The sequence below is a fragment of the Ptychodera flava genome, chromosome 9 (genome assembly GCF_041260155.1).
Source record: "Ptychodera flava strain L36383 chromosome 9, AS_Pfla_20210202, whole genome shotgun sequence".
Taxonomy (NCBI): Eukaryota; Metazoa; Hemichordata; class Enteropneusta; family Ptychoderidae; genus Ptychodera; species Ptychodera flava.
In genome coordinates this window covers 31,550,302-31,569,760 of record NC_091936.1, presented here as the reverse complement: position 1 = coordinate 31,569,760, position 19,459 = coordinate 31,550,302, and the positions used below count along the sequence as shown (strand labels likewise).

The 19,459-nt window shown below is 36.3% G+C and overlaps 1 protein-coding gene across 2 annotated transcripts; it reads right to left on the bottom strand.

Annotated features, from left to right (window-relative positions):
* Positions 1-1,677: 1,677 nt before the first annotated feature.
* Positions 1,678-10,412, bottom strand: LOC139140665 (uncharacterized). Of its 2 annotated transcripts, XM_070710041.1 has the most exons (6): positions 10,277-10,412; positions 9,685-9,821; positions 5,896-6,533; positions 4,475-4,649; positions 3,965-4,106; positions 1,678-2,877 (listed from the first exon to the last, which is right to left on the bottom strand). In XM_070710041.1, the coding sequence occupies exons 1-6, from the start codon at positions 10,326-10,328 to the stop codon at positions 2,738-2,740; spliced, it is 1,284 nt and encodes a 427-aa protein (XP_070566142.1). In that variant the 5' UTR covers positions 10,329-10,412; the 3' UTR covers positions 1,678-2,737. The 2 variants fall into 2 exon arrangements, with proteins under 2 accessions (XP_070566142.1, XP_070566141.1); XM_070710040.1 differs by having other exon boundaries at positions 9,685-10,365.
* Positions 10,413-19,459: the final 9,047 nt, after the last annotated feature.

Here is a 19,459-nt window from a genome sequence, read left to right as displayed (position 1 = left end):
TTCCTCGTGGTTCAAGACTGCCATCGTATCCAAGAACTCACTTTTCGTATGTAAGTTGGTATGTTGCCACGCATAGTTGGAATAATTGTCAGGAAAAACTATTGCATGTACAACAAAACAACACAATTGGACACCGCGTAAACACCCAACGGTATGAACTGCGATTTTTTTGCATCGGTATTTCCGTTTCCATATTTCCAAACGAATGCACGCATTTACGCAGTCATACGACCACAATAGTACGGCATAATGTAAATTGAAATATTCCTTTTTGTCAGAAGTATATGCAGCCCTTGTGAGTATCATCACGCCATCGATATCAACGATAATGAATGGTATCATCAACTATGTCATACCAGTATATTGATAGCGCAAATACTGCGATCTGATTGGTCGAGATGTGAAAATAACCGTACTGTAATCGCAATATAGTATAGTTGGAACAGGCACGAGCACTCAGCTAGAGAAAAATTCCCTTTTTGACGATTCACGCCAGAATTTCAATGTAATATTATGATATTGTAACAATAAGCCACTTTAGCAACGGGTATACCACTCGATTTTGACCCATTCACTCCATTTATGCACTCGTTATATCGCACTAACTGACATCTTATTTTGGCAAAATAATATCATTGCCAAAATACGTTACAAGTACAAAAACAGAAACGGAAAGTGAAGACGTTTAACATGCAAGGTTAAGAGTATGTTTTACGATTTTATGATATCCGCTATTTCCTTCAGTTGAGAACTTTCCTAAACCTTAAGTGAATTAATAAAAAATACCATAAATGTGCACGGTTTTAATGTTCATGAAACAGTTTACACGGATGCTTACGGAAAGACATGATCGGTTCATTATCAGTGAGTGTGACCTAATCATAAATGAAATGACTTTGGCAAATTTATTGATATGTGATGAAAATCTCTAGCACTTCACATGTAAAATACAAATTTTGAAATAATGTATGGTTGAACCTGGTCGGCCTATAGGAAAATTTAACATATTTCGCCTTTAACATTCTGTTTTTAATTGTCGTTGATAGTGAAAAGTAAATAATGATATTAATAATTATACAATACCTTTGCAGTGGTCTCTTCATGGTTTAATTGAACCCTTTGAATTTTAAAAAATGGTGTTTACAAACTTGCACATTTCTCACAAGTATCCATTTCCTCTACACAGCTATGTTATCAGGTGTACACAGCAAAACATCTACTTCGGTAAAACTAATCATCAATACCTGTCAAACTTTGTTCTTCTGTTCCTATCGAAAGCTTATTCGTATTATCCGTCCAAATTCTGATAAAATTCGAGCATGTAATAACAAAATATTAAAACAGCTTTTCTCAGTTTGGGAAAAATACCCCAAAACATGTGTTTCAATCTACATTTATCAGTGTATTCGTCAATATCTGCACGTCGATTCTTTCTTTCTTTCCTTTTTTATGTACAATGTATTTGGCGAGCTCACTAACGAAAAACAGAGAAACTTTGGAGGACCAGACTGCACTTTGCAATGCTAAATTCAATGAAAGCACACACTGCGCAAGCTCTGGACTGAAACATTGAACCTCATACACAGAAATATATAACACTGATACAGCTTGATAGCAACTATTATTCATGTTGTAGCTCATGAATATTTATTATTGAAGCAATAAAAATTTAAGACATTAAAGCGAACATAATACATGGTCAAATAAAAGAATTTGTCAGCCTCCACACAATGTAAGTTTTTGTCATCCAAAATGAACTGGTCCCTCATCTGATTGAAAATGTACAGCTCAGACAAGGTAGAGAGCATCTTTTGTACCCTGTCACAGTAATTTCTCTCGGTCCTACTGTAGTCACTGCAATCTTGTATTTTCTTAAGGTTCTTATCTACTCTACATCATCACAATCAAATAGATTTCACAACACTCTCATTAACTCATATAAGATCATGAACTGCTTCGCGATGGATAGCTTCCTGCAGGTGGTGACCAGCTGTTAGGCTCATAGATCCCTCTTCGGGTATCGTAGTTGAACACTGCACCTTAAAATACAACGCCTGGTCTGTATCATCGTTAGCTGACTCCGACTACAATTACATCTGTCAACAATAAAGATGCACCTATCATATATACAGTCTGTGCTGACAGGCAAAGACTTTGCTATTCGAAAGAACACAATCAGTCGTCATATATTACATAAAAACTGAAGACATATATGTTAAGAATACCAGCTTCTGTGTCTTTGACAGTAAGGCTTGTTGTTTTAAGGTAGTAGTAGTAGTATGCGCCTCGAAAATGAAAGACTTAAACTTTTCTCAAGGAATCTTTCAACCATTCTTTTTCAAAATCAAGAATAGAAATCGAGGGTCACTTCACAAATTTGGTAGTAGAGAAACAAATTACCCAAAATTTACCGATGTTTGCAATTCAGAATGACCGCCAAATGCATCCCTGTGTTAATCTATGGTAAAAATTAAATTATCGATTTTTCGAAAATCTAAGACGGTGAATTGTTTACACCACGAGCCTTTAAATGACCCCCCACAAGTGATAGATTAGAAAAGAATTATAAAAGTTTGAGAGTCCAAATACATGTATCTGTCCTCGGGACGCATTCTATCCTTACGGAAGTATATGCTGCATCTGCTCGGATAAAGATCACTGATACAAATTCACTTCTGATAGCTCTATCTATAGAGTGAAGTCGGGTACTATGACAACCTACGTTGACTCATTCACACTATCGACGGCGGCTAAAGAGTTCGCCCGTGTCATCTAAAAAGTGTTTGATGGTGAGGGATTTCGCTATATTTACTGCTCTTCTTTCGCGTACTCTCTGCGACCAAGTACTGTTGTAATGTCCTATAAATATGTCAGCGTCTGAGAACGAAAGAAACTGCAGAATTAGCTCATTATTCTTTCTCATTTTATAAGTAACACGATTGGAACTAATTTTGGATCATTGGATGGTGAAGTAATGTCGATTTAATCTGCTAATGTAATCTCATCTGTTTTTTTCTTTTTTTCTTTTAACTTACTTGTTTTTATGAGTTGAAGAAAATTCTTTGTTGCCGTCCATGGACTTTTGAAAAAAACAAACAAACACAGACAGAAAACACGAGTGTATTAACATAAGCCCATCTTTATTAAGTTTTGTTTTTATTATATTTTTTATTTTGTCATAGTGTTAACATAGTGTTTGTTTTCTCAATTTCTCTGAAAAGCAACCGGCACGCTGACTGCAAACAAAGAATTTTATTTAAAGCGCCTAATTTGTAATATTGCAACATTCAGCCATAGAGGACCTAACACTTTTGAGAAATATGAAAAATATGAAGGTCCAATTATCAAAAAATTAGTTCCAATCGTGTTAAGCAGAAGCAATGAACGAAGGATCTTGGAGCACCCCTGTTCATGTATGTTAGCATCATTATGTTTTTGTTTGCTCTAAAAACATGTATAGGCCTAATCAAGTTTTGAAGAATACAAATCAGTTTGCCTGGTATTCATTTTCACCAAAAAGCATTTGACCGGTCACACTGAAAAGTAAACATATTGATCAAGAAAGATTTTCTTGTCTTTGAAAATGCAGTATGCGCTAGTACGGCAATATATAGGAATACTTTTTTCACGTATATGATTTTCTGAAAGGACTAATAACGTCTCTGCCATTGTGCCACATTATAGTAGAGCCGAACCGAACAAAAGCATACAGCTAACCGTCGATATTACTCTTATCCTAAGTTTTACTTCCAATATTGCCTGTATATCACTTTTTATTGATTGGCGACCAAAATGGAAAGAAATCGTCATAAATTAAATGGGTGATGGATTGATCGTCAATCTTAGCGTTTGAATAAATTGTGATCGTGCCTTAAATTGTCGTCGATAAAATGCATAGTTCATTAAAGAGATTGCATATACCACAATGCAAAGTTGATCTTGACATACATGTACGTGAACTTACCGATACAGATTTGTTGTTCCACAAGAGACCACAGGTACGGGTCGTTCTTTTCGTCATCAATTGAAGCTACGACATCACCCGTGATATTTCTAGCTGAGAAGACGTTTGGAACTGCAAAGCTTCTTAGCTCACCCACGAAATTCTATAAAACAGAAATCCTATTGACTATTTTGACGAATGAATCGTCCGACTAAGTAAATTTACATGCGTTGTCGAGGAACTCGTAATGGTATCTTGTAAGTATTGCATTTGCAAAATAGCATATAGCATTTCTTGTAAAATTGGCTCAAGAATTTAAGCATAGTTACTGAGATTCCAGGGAGTTATGGGATCGTTTGATGGCATATTGATCACTAAATATTATAATGTATGTCAGCCATGACATAAAAAATAACATAATAATTCTCTGCTAGTGGTCGAATTGATCGAAGGAAGAAAAGTTGAACATCAGGTCCGTCAAAATAAAATCATACCAAAGTGTTGACAGATTATAGAATTTCGACAACTTACCGTTGAAATAGGCGGACTAGCTACGTATATCTGGGTAAAGTTTCTGTTTTTCATGAACTTCTGAAGAGACTTTGCTAAATGAACTGATATTTCATTCATACGTTCAACGTCCCGTTTGTAGTAGTCACATGGCGGATTTTCATCATTGCCCAGAAATTTACAAAACGCTGTGTATCTACAGTACAGAATGATAAAAAGTAAATGTTTTTATGCAGAAAATTAGTGTGATGCCTCAAGGACAGACAAGGTGAGTTGATCCTAAAAGTCACCTGTTCAACTCTTACAAATTTTTAGTTATTTATTTGGAAATCCCATGAAGTGACCTCAAATACTCCCTCTTAGCTTTCACTATTCGTTTATGAAAAAAAACATATTCAGCCTATTTCTTGAAAACCCCTCATGCTATATGAATTTCAAAAAGCAGAACTCTGAGGTTGTTTGGTAGCAAGATAGTTTACTTGAACAATGAAGGTGTACATATTTGGGGTAGAAAAACTCAGATTTGGTAGTAATGATAACATTAATTTACGGCCAAAACTTGACGGTAGCTCATGACATTTAATATCTCAATGGAAACTATAATATATGTAGCAAAAACGACAATTTTGCATTATCCAGTTTCATTCTTAAACTGCAGGGGTTGAAAGACTGACATTAAAAAGTGATTAAAGTAATGGGAAGCAAAATTGAAGTGACTCTTATTCAAAATGTAAGAATTATTACTGCCAAACAATAAAAATCGTTTTGTATATAATGTGAAAAATCCACTAAATTCGAAAAAGCTAGAGTGGAGGTGAAATATTAGAGAGAAAAAAGAAGCCAGGAAATCGGGTGACTTGCATAAATTTGCTTACATTTACACTACTTTCTCACCAATCTTACGACTGCTTGTCATAAAAAGTAAGTCCAACAAATACTTTACGAAAATTGAATGAATAGTTGCAAAAAGTTTATTTTGAGCAATATATGCTTTGTTATGTGCAAATCACCTTTAATCTTGCTTTTCTCAAAATGCTTATCGCGATTTTTTTAGAGAAATCAGAATTTGGTACAAAAAATGTCGTCTAGTGTGCAGCATCTCGGAAGCTGTTATCCAATGGTTTGCTAGACTTCTTAAGTTGCTGTGAATAGTGAAAAATCGACCAATCAGATATAACCTTTCGAGCCACCTGCACATCAGCAGAAAAATGTTATTGAAGATATCTGACGGCAATCTCACTCAAACAATTGCCAATTATCCGAAAAATGAGTAGAAATTTTGTTATTTTTCCACATTGATTTGCCAATTCATACGACTTATCTATGTTAAAAAAACTACGAGACATCCATAAAGCCATTTGCCTTTTAAGTTGTCGTGCTGTAATGTTCCTTTTCCTTTACGTTTTTAGTCAATGTATGAGGATGTACGTTAACTTACTTACATTTCCTGTGGCTTGTTCCTCCAGTGAATCGCAATGTATGGCTTTCCCTTCAAGACGTTTTGACGAATGCTTCCTGCAGTCTTTCGGATATCTGGTGAGAGTTCCATGTGCTTGATGATCTTGTCATGAACGGCTGGAGAAAAATCGCCTTTGTGGTCTCTGTGAACCCAAAGACCGACGCATTTCATCGAAGACACTGCCTGTAGTTGGTCTGCTAGCGGATCTTCTGTTTCAGGTAGATTTTGATACTCTGGAAGAGCTATCCCGAAAGCCGAACGATATAGTTTTGCAGACCTTGAAAACGAGTTTGTCATATTTGCTCCTCCCGAAGGATCTGCCACGATAGCCGCAACTGTATGGTTGCATTTCTCGTTGAATTCTTGGACGGTAACAATATTTACGATCTCTTTCATCATTTTGGTGTCAAATGTCTCTTCTAAGCTTTTCGTGTCTTTGATTTTGCTATGTTTGTTGAACATGTCGTGTTCCATAAACAAAACTGCGTTCACCAAGGACCGATTTTGACTGAGGGAGTATTTTAGAGCGGATGTAAAGTAACCATATTGGCAGTTTGGTCCACCAAAGCCAAACGCATTGATATACAGCAGAAGGCGTGCTGACGAACTTGTTTTGTCGACCTACCGACGGGAGAAAGATAATCGAAATATTTAGTAAAACATTCAAGTCAATTGTTCACATACTAAAACATACTCTCTTACAGGTACACATTAGCCGAATCAAGGGCCAGTATGCACATCATCCAAACACACACGCAAATGGCTCACAAAGACTCTGCTGTCCCTCTAGCGCCATTTCCCATGTGCACCTACATGCATACACACAAGTTGATATTGGCTTTTAATCATCGAATATAGTCTGCAAAAGAGGAGAAACATACAGGCGGTAAACGACTGCTGATAAAGCGAGACTTGAAATTCAGCGATCGAGTCACCGGTTAGGGGTACGCATCTCATGCTCTGCCGTCGCTACGTATAGACATTCAAAGGTAAGGGAGCTTTCAGTAATTACACGGGGGTGGGCCGGGGGAATTGGGGGGGAGGGTCACTTTTTAGTTCAAAGGGGAGGGTCACTTTTTATAAACCCATCTTGGAGGGGAGGGTCACTTTTGACAGAAGCTGATTTTATGGCCAAAATTTTGATTGTCCATGTGATATTTCCTGAATAGGAAATCACCAACAAAATACGTACACATTATAGACCGCCATGCATAGTAAATTGACATTTCAGTGAAATTCCAAAATCAAGTTTCTTACACAACCATGGACTTGTAACCACTCTAGTCTAATCAAGAACAATAATGTGAATAATCAAGCATACATAAATGCACAGATTTATCTAATTTTGTACTGAAAAACAATTACTCATAGTTTCATCATAGACCGCAATGCATAGTTAATCGACATTTCGGTGAAATTCCAAAATCAAATTTCTTGCACAACCATAGACTTGTAACAACTCTAGTCTAATCAAAAAAATTAATATCAATGATGAAGAGTACACAAATGCAAAGATTTACCTATTTTTGTATTGGAAAAAAACTATTCATAATTTCATCATTGACACAAAGGATTGTGAACCAACTTTTCCTCTAGTAGATGAAATTCAGAAATCAAATGCACATTTTACTTCCCTATTCAAGCAAAGTACAATTAAATACATTATCAAACATATATAAAATACAGATAAAGTATTTTTTGTGGGCGTAAATTGTCAATAATTTGCCTGATAGACTCCATGTATTATGATTTGATATTTTTGGATGAAGCACTAAATCAGCAACATCTTGCCTTCTTATAGTTGCAGAAAATATGGTGACCCTCCCTCAAATGTATAAAATACCATATCTCTTCAAAAATTATTGTGTGATAAATTGCGACTGTCCCTCCAAAAACACCAGCCCTCCCCTCTGTAATTTGTCCCTAACATAACAATTGAACCAATTGTTATGTAAATTAGCTGATACTGTTTTAGTTATTCCCGGGGAGAATACCGCAGTGGTTGGGGGGGGGGGGTCAAGTTTTAGAATGTCGGACAAGGGGGAAGGTCACATTTTAGACAGGAGGATAGGGGAGGGTCACATTTTACGGTACTACAGGTGTGCGCGAAATTCCCCCGGCCCACCCCCCTGTAATTACTGAAAGCTCCCTAACAGTATTAAGGACCAGATGCAGGTTCTGCAAAACTTATTTCAAGACAATTTTGTATGCAGAAATTCAAGTAAAACCTCGTGACCATTAATCTCGAAGAGGAATAGCATTGGCTAACTTAAAATTGCAGAAGAATTTTGTGAAATTATAGTTTTTTTTTTTTTTTTTTTTTTTTTTTTACCAAATAGCCTGAATGCTGACAGGTGCAACATGGCCATCTTGCTTTGACTAACACTGACGACAACCTTGAAGTGCTTTGATCCACAAATGTTTGACTTTTAGTAACAGCTGCCTTGCAATCGATACATGCGCTTCATTTCAATGAGTAATCACCGGACATGACTCATCAGTTTGATTACATAATGTTTCAGTGATGGATGGCGGATAGCTAGCAAGAGGAGTCACAGTACCATCTTTCCGTTCATCCCTTTTGTACGAACACGTAGCAAATTATAAAATGCCACGGCTTGTGCTGTTGTACAATATGTGTAGACTCGGAGAGAGACGCATGCACTTGTTGAGTACATGCGGTCATAATTGTCGTCGTATTTACATCTGAGGTACTGACTTCCATCACCGAAAATCAGTCCGCTCGGATGTTGTTTCCAGACATTGTAAAGAATTCACAGTCTACGAAGTACATGCGCAGGTGCCGCCAACTGGTAAATTTCATCAATTTCGCAAAATTATCACAGAAAATGTCGAAGGCTGATATACCGATTTTACTAATTTTTGATTTTGACCTAAAATTTGGAGGGGAAAGTATAACTGTTCGTAACTGCCCTCCCACTGGCGTATACGGAAAATATACCCTCCCACTGAATTTTAATGCCCACTGCCCTCCAGTGTCTATGATCTGCCAGCTCACTGCCCTCTCTCAGATACTGAAAGTCCCATTGCCCACTAGATGCCCACTAGGCAACCCAGATCAACGCAAAACCGTGCGAGTAGCATACTAGTATCTTTGAACATTGCTCCCCTCTAAGTTACAGTTAAAAATTAAATTTCTTCCCCACCAACAGTAAATATAGATTTTTTTCTCCCCGCCCGCTAATTAGTTTTGAAATTTGCCCGCCCGCTCAAAAACTGCGCACGAACACCTTTTTGCACGAACAGCTTAGTTGGCGGCACCTGATGCGGTACCTGCTGTCATTTGGGTTTAACAGCTACCACGTTGTAAATAATTAAACTCTATTAAACGAGGTATTTGACAAAGAATAACCTCTTTGACCAAATCGTTGCTCTCATTTCAGTCATTTGGGTCAGCTAATTGGCAGCCATCTGTACCAGCATCCATGCATCTGCTTCCATCGGTCAACAGTGAAACCCTCTCATACTCCAATCGTTAAATGCAACCATTTAGTGCGACACTGACATTTAAAACTTTGCGAATAAGGCGGGGGCTTCATTTATCTCCAACGAAACTTGAAGCTACAAGAAAGTGTCTCTAAAATACCCATCGCTATCAAATTGCATGTAGGCCTTCGCTCAGTAAACTATTTGATGATGAGACAGCACCCCAAACCGGAAGTACAGTCTAAGATAAAAATCAGATAATGTGTTATCAACCTACTCGGTAAAGAAACACAAGAACAAACGTACAGCTATTGCATATACTCACAGATTTGACTCCTGCCCTTTGAGTAGAAACTGTCGCCGTTGATACCACATTACTCCTTTTTTCTATGAAAAGGCTTCTGTCTACCCCTCCTCCTCCTCCCGTCGTCTTGTTCTCCTCCTGCCGCGGGTAATCGTCGACTGTTGTAGAATCACCATATTTAGTTTGGAGCCACAACATTGTACACATATAGATAGCGATCGATAATGTCAGTATTACGACGAAGCCCCTAAGCATCATGGTGTTGGTTACTTATTCGCGACTGACCTTGTCAATGCCTGTTGAAATTCCAGGTCAAAACGATGTGGCCACCAATTTAAATGCATTTCTCATTAACATTTTACAAAAGGTTTGAAATTTTAAATCGTCCTTTCATTCATAATGCATCTGTTTAACACATCTTATAATAACAAATATCAATAAAAGAATGTCGGGAAATTTAAAAAATGTTATACCCTTTGCCCCTAATCATACCAACTGTGCAAGTCCCGGGTAACTAACATACTTCCTCTTTGTGTGTTAGTTGATCAGAAATCCGCATTTGAACACTGTAGCAGCTGTGGTATGTCTTCCCCACCTTATTCATTAATTGTACCTTCAGTGCTTCTGTCGGCTGCAGCACGCCGATACCCAGTAAGGGTCGTCATGCCCCATGTTAGCAATGCCAGCTGTGGATGCCTTCTTGTCTTAATAATCACTGCATCACGACACACGTCGAGCGCTGATATTCAACAAGGTTATTCACATCAAACCCATGTATCACTGTATTTATGGGCACGTATCATCAAATGCGTCATAGCATATGTTTAGTTTGTATTTTATCCGAAATGCATCCTCAACATCTTTGCAAACAACAAAATCCGCCGGCTGATTAACAATTCTTTGAATTTTGGGTAACAAGTGCGTCATTTCCAAGCAGCCATTGATACAGAATGCTGAATCACTCCATGTGTTTGAACACTGTGACAGCAGTTTGTTCCTTCATCCTTTTGCAGCTTATAAACGGCTTGCCTGTTAATACTTCCACGTGGAGCCGTAGACCATTAATGGTCTACATCAATCTATACCAGGTCGTATCTCCTCATTACTGCCCCAGATTCAGAAAACGTATGCTTGTCTGAATCTGTGGAGTTGTGTTCTTCTAAATTAGACCTTACCTTCTTCCCACTGTCACCTCTCTGCTACTCTATTTGCTTAATGTTGTTGCTTGAGATTTTTCAGTTCTGCGGTCATGCATTCAAGTCACCTATAAAAACTCAAACCTCTCGAAGGGAATAACAATATGCTCTGTTTTTTAATTCTCCACCACACAAATATGAATGGTGTTCGTTTTCGAATCTAGAAGTTAGATCTCCGCTTCGTGCTCGGAAATACACTTTCCCCGTCATTTCTATCTGTAAGACGAATATTAATCATCGCCTTTGATTCTAACAAAATCTAATTCACATTGCAAGCAGTCGACTGTATGACTACATGGCTAACTTCCTTCAGGAATGGACTAACAGAAGACACAACGACCATCTATGTTAAAGTTTACCGCCCTTTTCTTGCTAATTTTTCTAGCTCTCTGCCTACTCTCATTAAAAGCTGTACCAAAACATTCATCATTTATCAGTCCTGAGACTTAAACTGAATATGTTAAGTGACACTTTGTGGCAGGTGTCCATACTCAGATAAGCAACGATATCTAGACTGAGAGATACGTAAGTTTTACATCTAGATGTTGTCAAAGGGTTTGATTTTAAGAGTGTGTGTCCATGTACGTTCCCTTGTCCGTACATACGGGCATGTAGAAGGGACAACTGTATTTGATGAAGTGTCGTGGCTTTATACAATATAGCCGTCTGAAATTTTAACTGTTGCGGTTGTGCCATCCATTTAATTTAATTTTGGACCAGCGTGATTCCAAATATTTCAGATTCTACTACCAGGGCAATTTTTTCACGTCTCACGCCGTGTATTTCGTGTATGTAGTTGTCATATAAAGTCGATAGCAGGGGTTACGGAAAAAATGGACCGCCGAACGGGATGTGTGCTTGCCATAAGCAAAATCTAGAAAGTCTCCAGACTTTTTTGTAACAGCAACTCATACGTAGACACTGTATACTCAATTCATTTGGTGCCCAAACTGTTTACTCCCACCCCATGGGTATGAATCCCGGTAGCTTCGTCACACACGAAGATGTACAGGTGCAGATCGTTGATGGCGTACATCATACAAACTACGACATCATCAATTGACGACACGTTAAGTCACTGATTAATTTTCTTTATTTGCCTTCTTCTTCTTGTCTTCGTGCAGAATTCAAAGATTCATTGCAAAAGCTTCACGACAATGCGTGAAAAATTACGGAATACAGAATTTGTCATCAATTGCCAATAGCCAATACCAATAGCCCTTAATCGACAGGGCGGTGCTTAATTCAAGCAAAAATAGCCACTACTTAATTTTATTCGGTAGGTCTTTGAGATCGAAATTGTTATAATCTGATCGGTGAAATCTGATCGGTGAAATTTTACATGAAGTCTTCATGATACAGATGCTCACTCGTCCAATGTTGTGCTTGTTTTCAGAACAAGTGTCTTCATATAACTGAAAACCTTTGGTTGTACATTTTGAAGCACTGTTTGACAACATCAATTAGTAAAAGATGCCGAAGACACCAGCGAGGAAGCATGAAACTACCAAACTGAGTCAAAGTAGAGACCACAGTCCCGTGCCAAAGCAAATCAAGATGGCCGACATTTTGATGACTGTCTTGATTTGCTTAATGTATTACACCACAATTTTCCCGTAATTGCTTGTCAAACGCAATAACTACTTTGGTGAGTCGGCTTTCATTGGCGGATCGTGTTTGGTGACGTATTTTCTTAAAAAACACTTCGCTGCGGCGGCTCCTTGCTATTGGAGAAAGACAAAGTAAAAGAAAAAGACAATGTTATGTCTTTGACACTTGTTACGCTAGCGGTCAGTCTTTAGGCGTCGATGTAGTAAAAAAAGCAGTAGCTTCATATGTCACTGGGCTGACGAGTTTAAAGGATAATAAGCGTATTTAAAATTCAGGCAAATAATAAAATTTGCTGAAAAAGGTGCTTTATGATATTACATAGACATATGATGATTTATGTTTGAAGTAATTCTGAAGTGGACAAAAATATATATTAATATCGTCGAAAAGAAGTATGCAATTATTTGTATGGAAACTTAATTTTTACATCATTAATTTTTAGCTCACGTGTGTGAACACTAATGTCATAGCGATGTCTGTCTGTCTGTCCGTGTGTGTGTGTGTGTGTGTGTCTGTGTGTGTCTGTCTGTGTGTGTGTGTGTCTGTCTGTCTGTCTGTCTGTCTGTTGACACGATAACTCAAAAACGCCTGAATAGATTCAGGTCAGATTTGGTACACAGGTACCATATGCTACTTGCAAGAACTGATTAGATTTTGGTTAGTGTGGCTTGCATATTAATGAAGTTATGCAATATTGTTTTTTCCATACAATGGTTTCCCTATGGAGACAGTAATGACAGTGTAGACATATATCAAGAAATACTGCACAAAATTTCATAAAACTTTTCACAGATGACAATTCAGAACATGATCATGATACTGTGAGTGCCATGTCAATTATTGCTCATTTGCATATTTATCATCTTCTCATTTGCATATTTAATGAACTTTTGTTTTGTTATTAGTGAGATAACTCTGAAATTCCTGCACCGAACTTGATGATACCTGCAACAAATATTGATCAAATATTGATCTGATATATATCAAATTATACTTAGAAGCTAGAAGCATCGGGCAGTGTCAAGTTAATAAATAGCTCATTTGCATGTTTTATAGATTTTTGCTCTCGTGTTCACACACGTGGGTATATATCGCAGCGATGTCTGTCTGTCTGTGTGTCTGTCTGTCTGTCTGTCTGTTGGTCGGATATCTCAAAAACGGCTGATCAGATCAGAATCAAATCTGGTACATAGATTCAGTTAGCAAATAGCAAGAATTGATTAGTTTTTGGTGGGTGTGGCTTGCATACTTTTTGCTCATTTGCATATTTATTTATTTTAGAAAAAAAACCGGATATACATTAAAAACAAATGCACACAATTTGATGAGATTTGCTACAAATGTTGATCACACCAAGATATATCAGCAGTGGGAACCATTAAGGGGTGACATGAAAGATAGTTGCTAATTTGCATATTCTATGAACTTTCCTTATTAGGGATATATATCTGCTTTGACACGATCAAAATTGACCAACCTTGCTACATGTATCGAAGATAGTGTGATACAATATTATTGAAAGTCATTTAGCATTTTTTCTTCAGCCCATTCCTAATTTGCATATTTAATAAACTTTCCTAATTAGGGATATATATCTGAATTGACTTGACCAAAGTTGACAAAACTTGCTACATGTATTGGAGATATTATGATACAACATTATTGAAAATCATTCCTAATTTTATATTTGATGAACTCTGCTAATTAGGGACATATATCTGAAGTGACAGGACCAAAATTTGTGAAACTTGCTATGTACATTAAAGACACTATAATACAATATTATTGAAAGTCATTACGCATTTTCTCTTCAGCAAATCCCTAATTTGCATATTTAATGAACTTTCCTAATTAGGGATATATATCTGGATTGACAGGACCAAAGTTGATGAAACTTGCTATATACATTAAAGATACTACGATACAACCTTATTGAAAGTCATTAAGCATTTTTCTACAGCCAATTCTTAATTTGCATTTTTAATGATCTTTTCTAATTAGGGACATATATCTGAAGTGACAGGACCAAAATTTATGAAACTTGCTATATACATTAAAGATACTATGATACAACATCATTGAAAATCATTTAACAGTTTTACTTCAGCCAATTCCGAATTTGCATATTTAATGAACTTTCCTAATTAGGAATATATATCTGAATTTGATTGTAGTAGTTGAAACTTGCTGTATGCATAAAAGATACTGTGATATAATATTATTGAAAGTCAAAAGACATTTTTACTTCAGCTAATTCCTAATTTACATATTTAATGAACTTTGCTAATTAGGGATATATATCTGAATTGACTGGACCAAAGTTCAAGAAACTTGCTATATACATTAAAGATACTACGATACAACATTATTGAAAGTCATTAAGCATTTTTTCTTCAGCCAATTCCTAATTTGCATTTTTAATGATCTTTTCTAATTAGGGATATATACTGGGATTTACTTGATCAAAGTTGGCAAAACATGCTGTGTACATTGATGATTATACAGGTGAAAACAATATTGAAAGTCATTTCACATTTTCATGTCAGCTAATTTATAATTTGCATATCTAATGAGCTTTCACAGTTTGGTATATATGGCTTCAAGGACTTGGCTAAAGGTAATTACACTTGCTATATAAAGTGGTGGTACAATGACAGCAGTCAAAGAAGGTATTTTTATTCTAGCTAATTACGTATTTGTATACTTCATGATCTTTTAGAGTTTATCGGAGGTGAATGTTGTTCATTATGTGATCATAATACTTTCAATGAAATTGCAAACATGTGCAAAAGGTTCAAATTTACACATAACTGCAATAATAATGAAATACGTGAGAATTTTCAGTTCATATCTGGTGTAATTAGTCATATAACTCCAATATAACAGCACCAAACTTGATGAAATCTGCTGCAGATACTGATCCGACTGACATCTAACTGTGGTGTTAAGCATTTAGTAGCGTGAAGTTAATTAAGGGTTCATTTGCATATTTAATGAACTTTGTAATTAGGTATATAACTCTGAAATTACGGCACCCAAGTCAGTGAAATCGGGTACAGATATTGTTCTGATAAATATTTAATTGTACTGAGAAGCTTTGGGAATGTAAAATTAATAATTAACTCATTTACATATTAAATAAAGTTTTGTAATTAGTGATTAACTCTGAGAGTACTGTGCGAAAGTTGATGAAACCTGCTACATCTAATGATATAACAGATATCTGATTGTTCTTATTACACGGCTAACACGGGTGTCGATTATATTGGTATGAATTTGGTTTATCATCAGGAATATTGAAAAACGTAATACAATAAATCCTCGTCAGAGATAGTTACTCAGGCAGTAGACCGTATACAAGTCTAGTCTTATCAGAAGTCTGTTTTCCACTCCGCGTTGTGTGCTCAATTAAACTGCTATCAGAATATAGGATGTCTGTCTTTATTCTTGGGTTTTGGTTAGTGATTATCCTGAGGTGTGCAAATGTTGCGTAACATCTCCTTGCTTGTTGTTCTGTCACTTTAAAATGAAACAGGTCAAAGGTACAATTGTTTAACACAACTTCAAAACAGTCAAAAAGTATGCAGTGGTTCATGTCATACTGTATTATTTCATGCATCTAGTAGTGTTTGATAAATGTCAATACATGTCGAGTCATCAGCAGTCAATTTCAATGCTTCATAAGTAAGTTTGTAATTTTGTCAAACTAAAAGTCCTTCCATTTCAGGGGTCACATTAGCAGGTCAAATTGTTCTGTCGAGTTTATAATGCTAAAATTAAAATTTCTAGTCTGTTTATTGGATATCCAACATTCTGTGACGCGTACTACTATTAATGAACCTGTTGTAAAACACGTGAGCATATTCAGTTCATATCTGGTTACTTCATGATGTTGATGAAACTGACCTTTACAGCGAATAATTTATCCTCTTCCTCCATATCAAAATCCAAAGCGCTGAGATAATCGACGTCAACAGGCACTGTTCGGTCGATATCCCGATGCTGTGAGTAAAAAAATTAATATTGGCATTGATATTTGTAAATCTCTCAGTTTTTACCCCGTGCTTTCAAAATGCATGAAGTTGGGAAACAGTTTCGCCGCGAACAACAGTATACGTGCATAGCCTGCGTGTTATACAATAGCCAGTTGTCTCGCCCCTTCCCCTTGTCTATGGTTATAAGTCACCTGCGATGGATTACAGTGTGTCTTAGCTTATTTATATATATATATATATATATATATATATATATATATATATATATATATATATATATATATATATATATATATATATATATATATATATATATATATATATATCTGTTTCTCTTGCATACCTTCATGGTAAGAATACGTGACTACAAATCATAGTTCAGCTATAAAGGAACACCTTTCTTGATAAACTCCCTTAACAAAATTTTAAACTTGCGTTAATTACATGCACATTGTACACTAGATGGTAAGTTAGTCAAAGATATTATATTTAGATGTGGAGCGTGTACGGTAAGCGTTTACATTGCTTTTGAAGGTGTTCAAAGTGCAATGGTATAGCAGGGGCATTTTTGACACATATCCCGACCTACCGTTATGTACAGATGTTAAGGTTGATAAAAATAGTCCCTATGAGCGTATCCAGGAATGCACCCAAAGCATTGATGTTTTTACGATCGTAGCCGATAAACTTACTCTGGAGGTCGATCCCCTTCTTTTCGGCAAATCTCATGAGTTCTTTGAAACTGATCTGTAAAAGTACGAATGACGTCTTCTGCTGTAATGATATATTTTACCAACATTTGCATGTACAAATTCAACGGAATCATTCAAGGCCCTGCTCTATGAGTTAAACTCTACATCGGATCGCTATCATATTCACCCTATGAGGTTGGTTTGAGCCGAAACCAAAGAAAATATGACACGAATAATAAAAAGGCATTTCTGACATTGTACCGTGATCATAAACTAGATATGAACTGAAAATGTCCACGTGTTTCATTATATGTTGCAGTTGTGTGTAAATTTAAACTTTTGCCACATATTTTGAACTTCTTTGAAAGTGTTATGATCAACATCATGAACAATATTCACCACAGATTAATTATAAAAGTCACTAAATTATACAAATATGTAGTTAGCCGAATTACAAATGCTAAATTTCTTTGACTGCTGTCATTGTATCACCACTTTATATAGCAAGTGTAATTGCCTTTGGTCAAGTTCTTCAAGCTAAATATGCCAAACTGTGAAGGCTCATTAGATATGCAAATTATAAATTAGCTGACGTGAAAATGCGAAATGACTTCAATATTGTTTTAACCTGGTATCATCAATGTACATAGCATGTTTTGCCAACTTTGATCAAGTAAATCCTGGTATATATCCCTAATTAGGAAAGTTCATTAGATATGCAAATTAGGCATTGGCTGACATGAAAATGCGAAATGACTTTCAATATTGTTATATCGAGGTATTTTTAATGTACATAGCAAGTTTCGTCAACGTTGGTCAAGTCAATCAGGATATATATCCTTTATTAGGAAAGTCATTATATATGCAAATTAGGAATTTGCTGAAGTAAAAATGTTTTATGACTTTCAATAATGTTGTATCAAAGTATCTTCAATGTACATAGCGAGTTTCGTTAACTTCGGTCGAGTCAGTTCAGATTAATATCCCTAATTAGGAAAGTTCATAAAAAATGGAAATTAGGAATTTGCTAAAGTAAATATGCTAAATGACTTTCAATAATGTTAAATCATAGTGTCTTCAATATACAACCAAGTATCGTCAATTTTGATTGTGTCCATTCAGATATATATCCCTAATAAGAAAAGTTCATTGAATATGCAAATTAGCAATTATCTTTTATGTCAGCCCTTGATACCTTTCATGGCTGATATATCTTGGTGTGATCAATATTTGTAGCAAATCTCATCAAATTGTGTGTAGTCGTTCTCAATGTATATCCGGTTTTTTTCTAAAATCATTAATTATGCAAATGAGCAAAAAGTAAGAAAATTACACCCTACAAAAACCAGTCAGTTCTTGCCATTTGCAAACTCAATCTATGTACCAGATTTGACTCTGATCTGAATATCTGTTTTTGAGATATTGGGCCCACAGATAGACAGACACACACACAGAGACACACAGACAAACAGACAAACAGACATCGTGTGTGAACATGTGAGCTAAAAACGAGAGATAAGGGCAGATGCAGACCTGAGTGATATTGATAATGACCGAAGAGGATTGTTATGACGAAAGAAAAAATGGCGAATTCAAAGTAATAATATACCTGTCCATCGTCATTTATGTCCAGTTTATCGAAAACATCATTGACGCCACTGATATCACCAAAGAGCGTCTTGGCGTGATCGGTTGTGAACTCAGTGGTCTGGGAACGAGAAAGAACAGTCCAGTTATTATAGAAATGCTTAAACATACTGGAAAATATCACCCTCTGTCAGTACTCTGTCAACGTTATTGTTATTTATGCACGTTTTAGGGCCGGGCTGTCTAATCTCGGTATAGATCTTCAAACTTAAAATAGATTCTCGGTGAAAAATACATACAAATCCAATATTATTTTGTTGCTAACAACGTTAGCATTACTCAAAACACTAGTGATGGAAAGACTGAAGTTGTGGGTTTTTCCTCTCTTAAAGTCAAACCTTTGTTAGAAAAAACAAGCTTTGCATCTATAAATTATGTCTACACAGAACTGTTACTGACGGACCTCAAAAATTCAAATCCATTTCTCAGTGCAATAACAGCATGTTCCAGTTCCAGTCGGGGTCAGTGTATATATAGTCCAAACACATGCACGCCCATTTAGGATTGGTGTCACCTTACGTATGCAATGATTGAATTCTACCAACGTGAACGGTTACTCACGTTTTTGAAGGCTTCGGTCAGTTCTGCCTTGCTAATTCTACGGTTATGATCGAGGTTACTACTCGCCAACACAGACAGGAATTTACTCATTGCT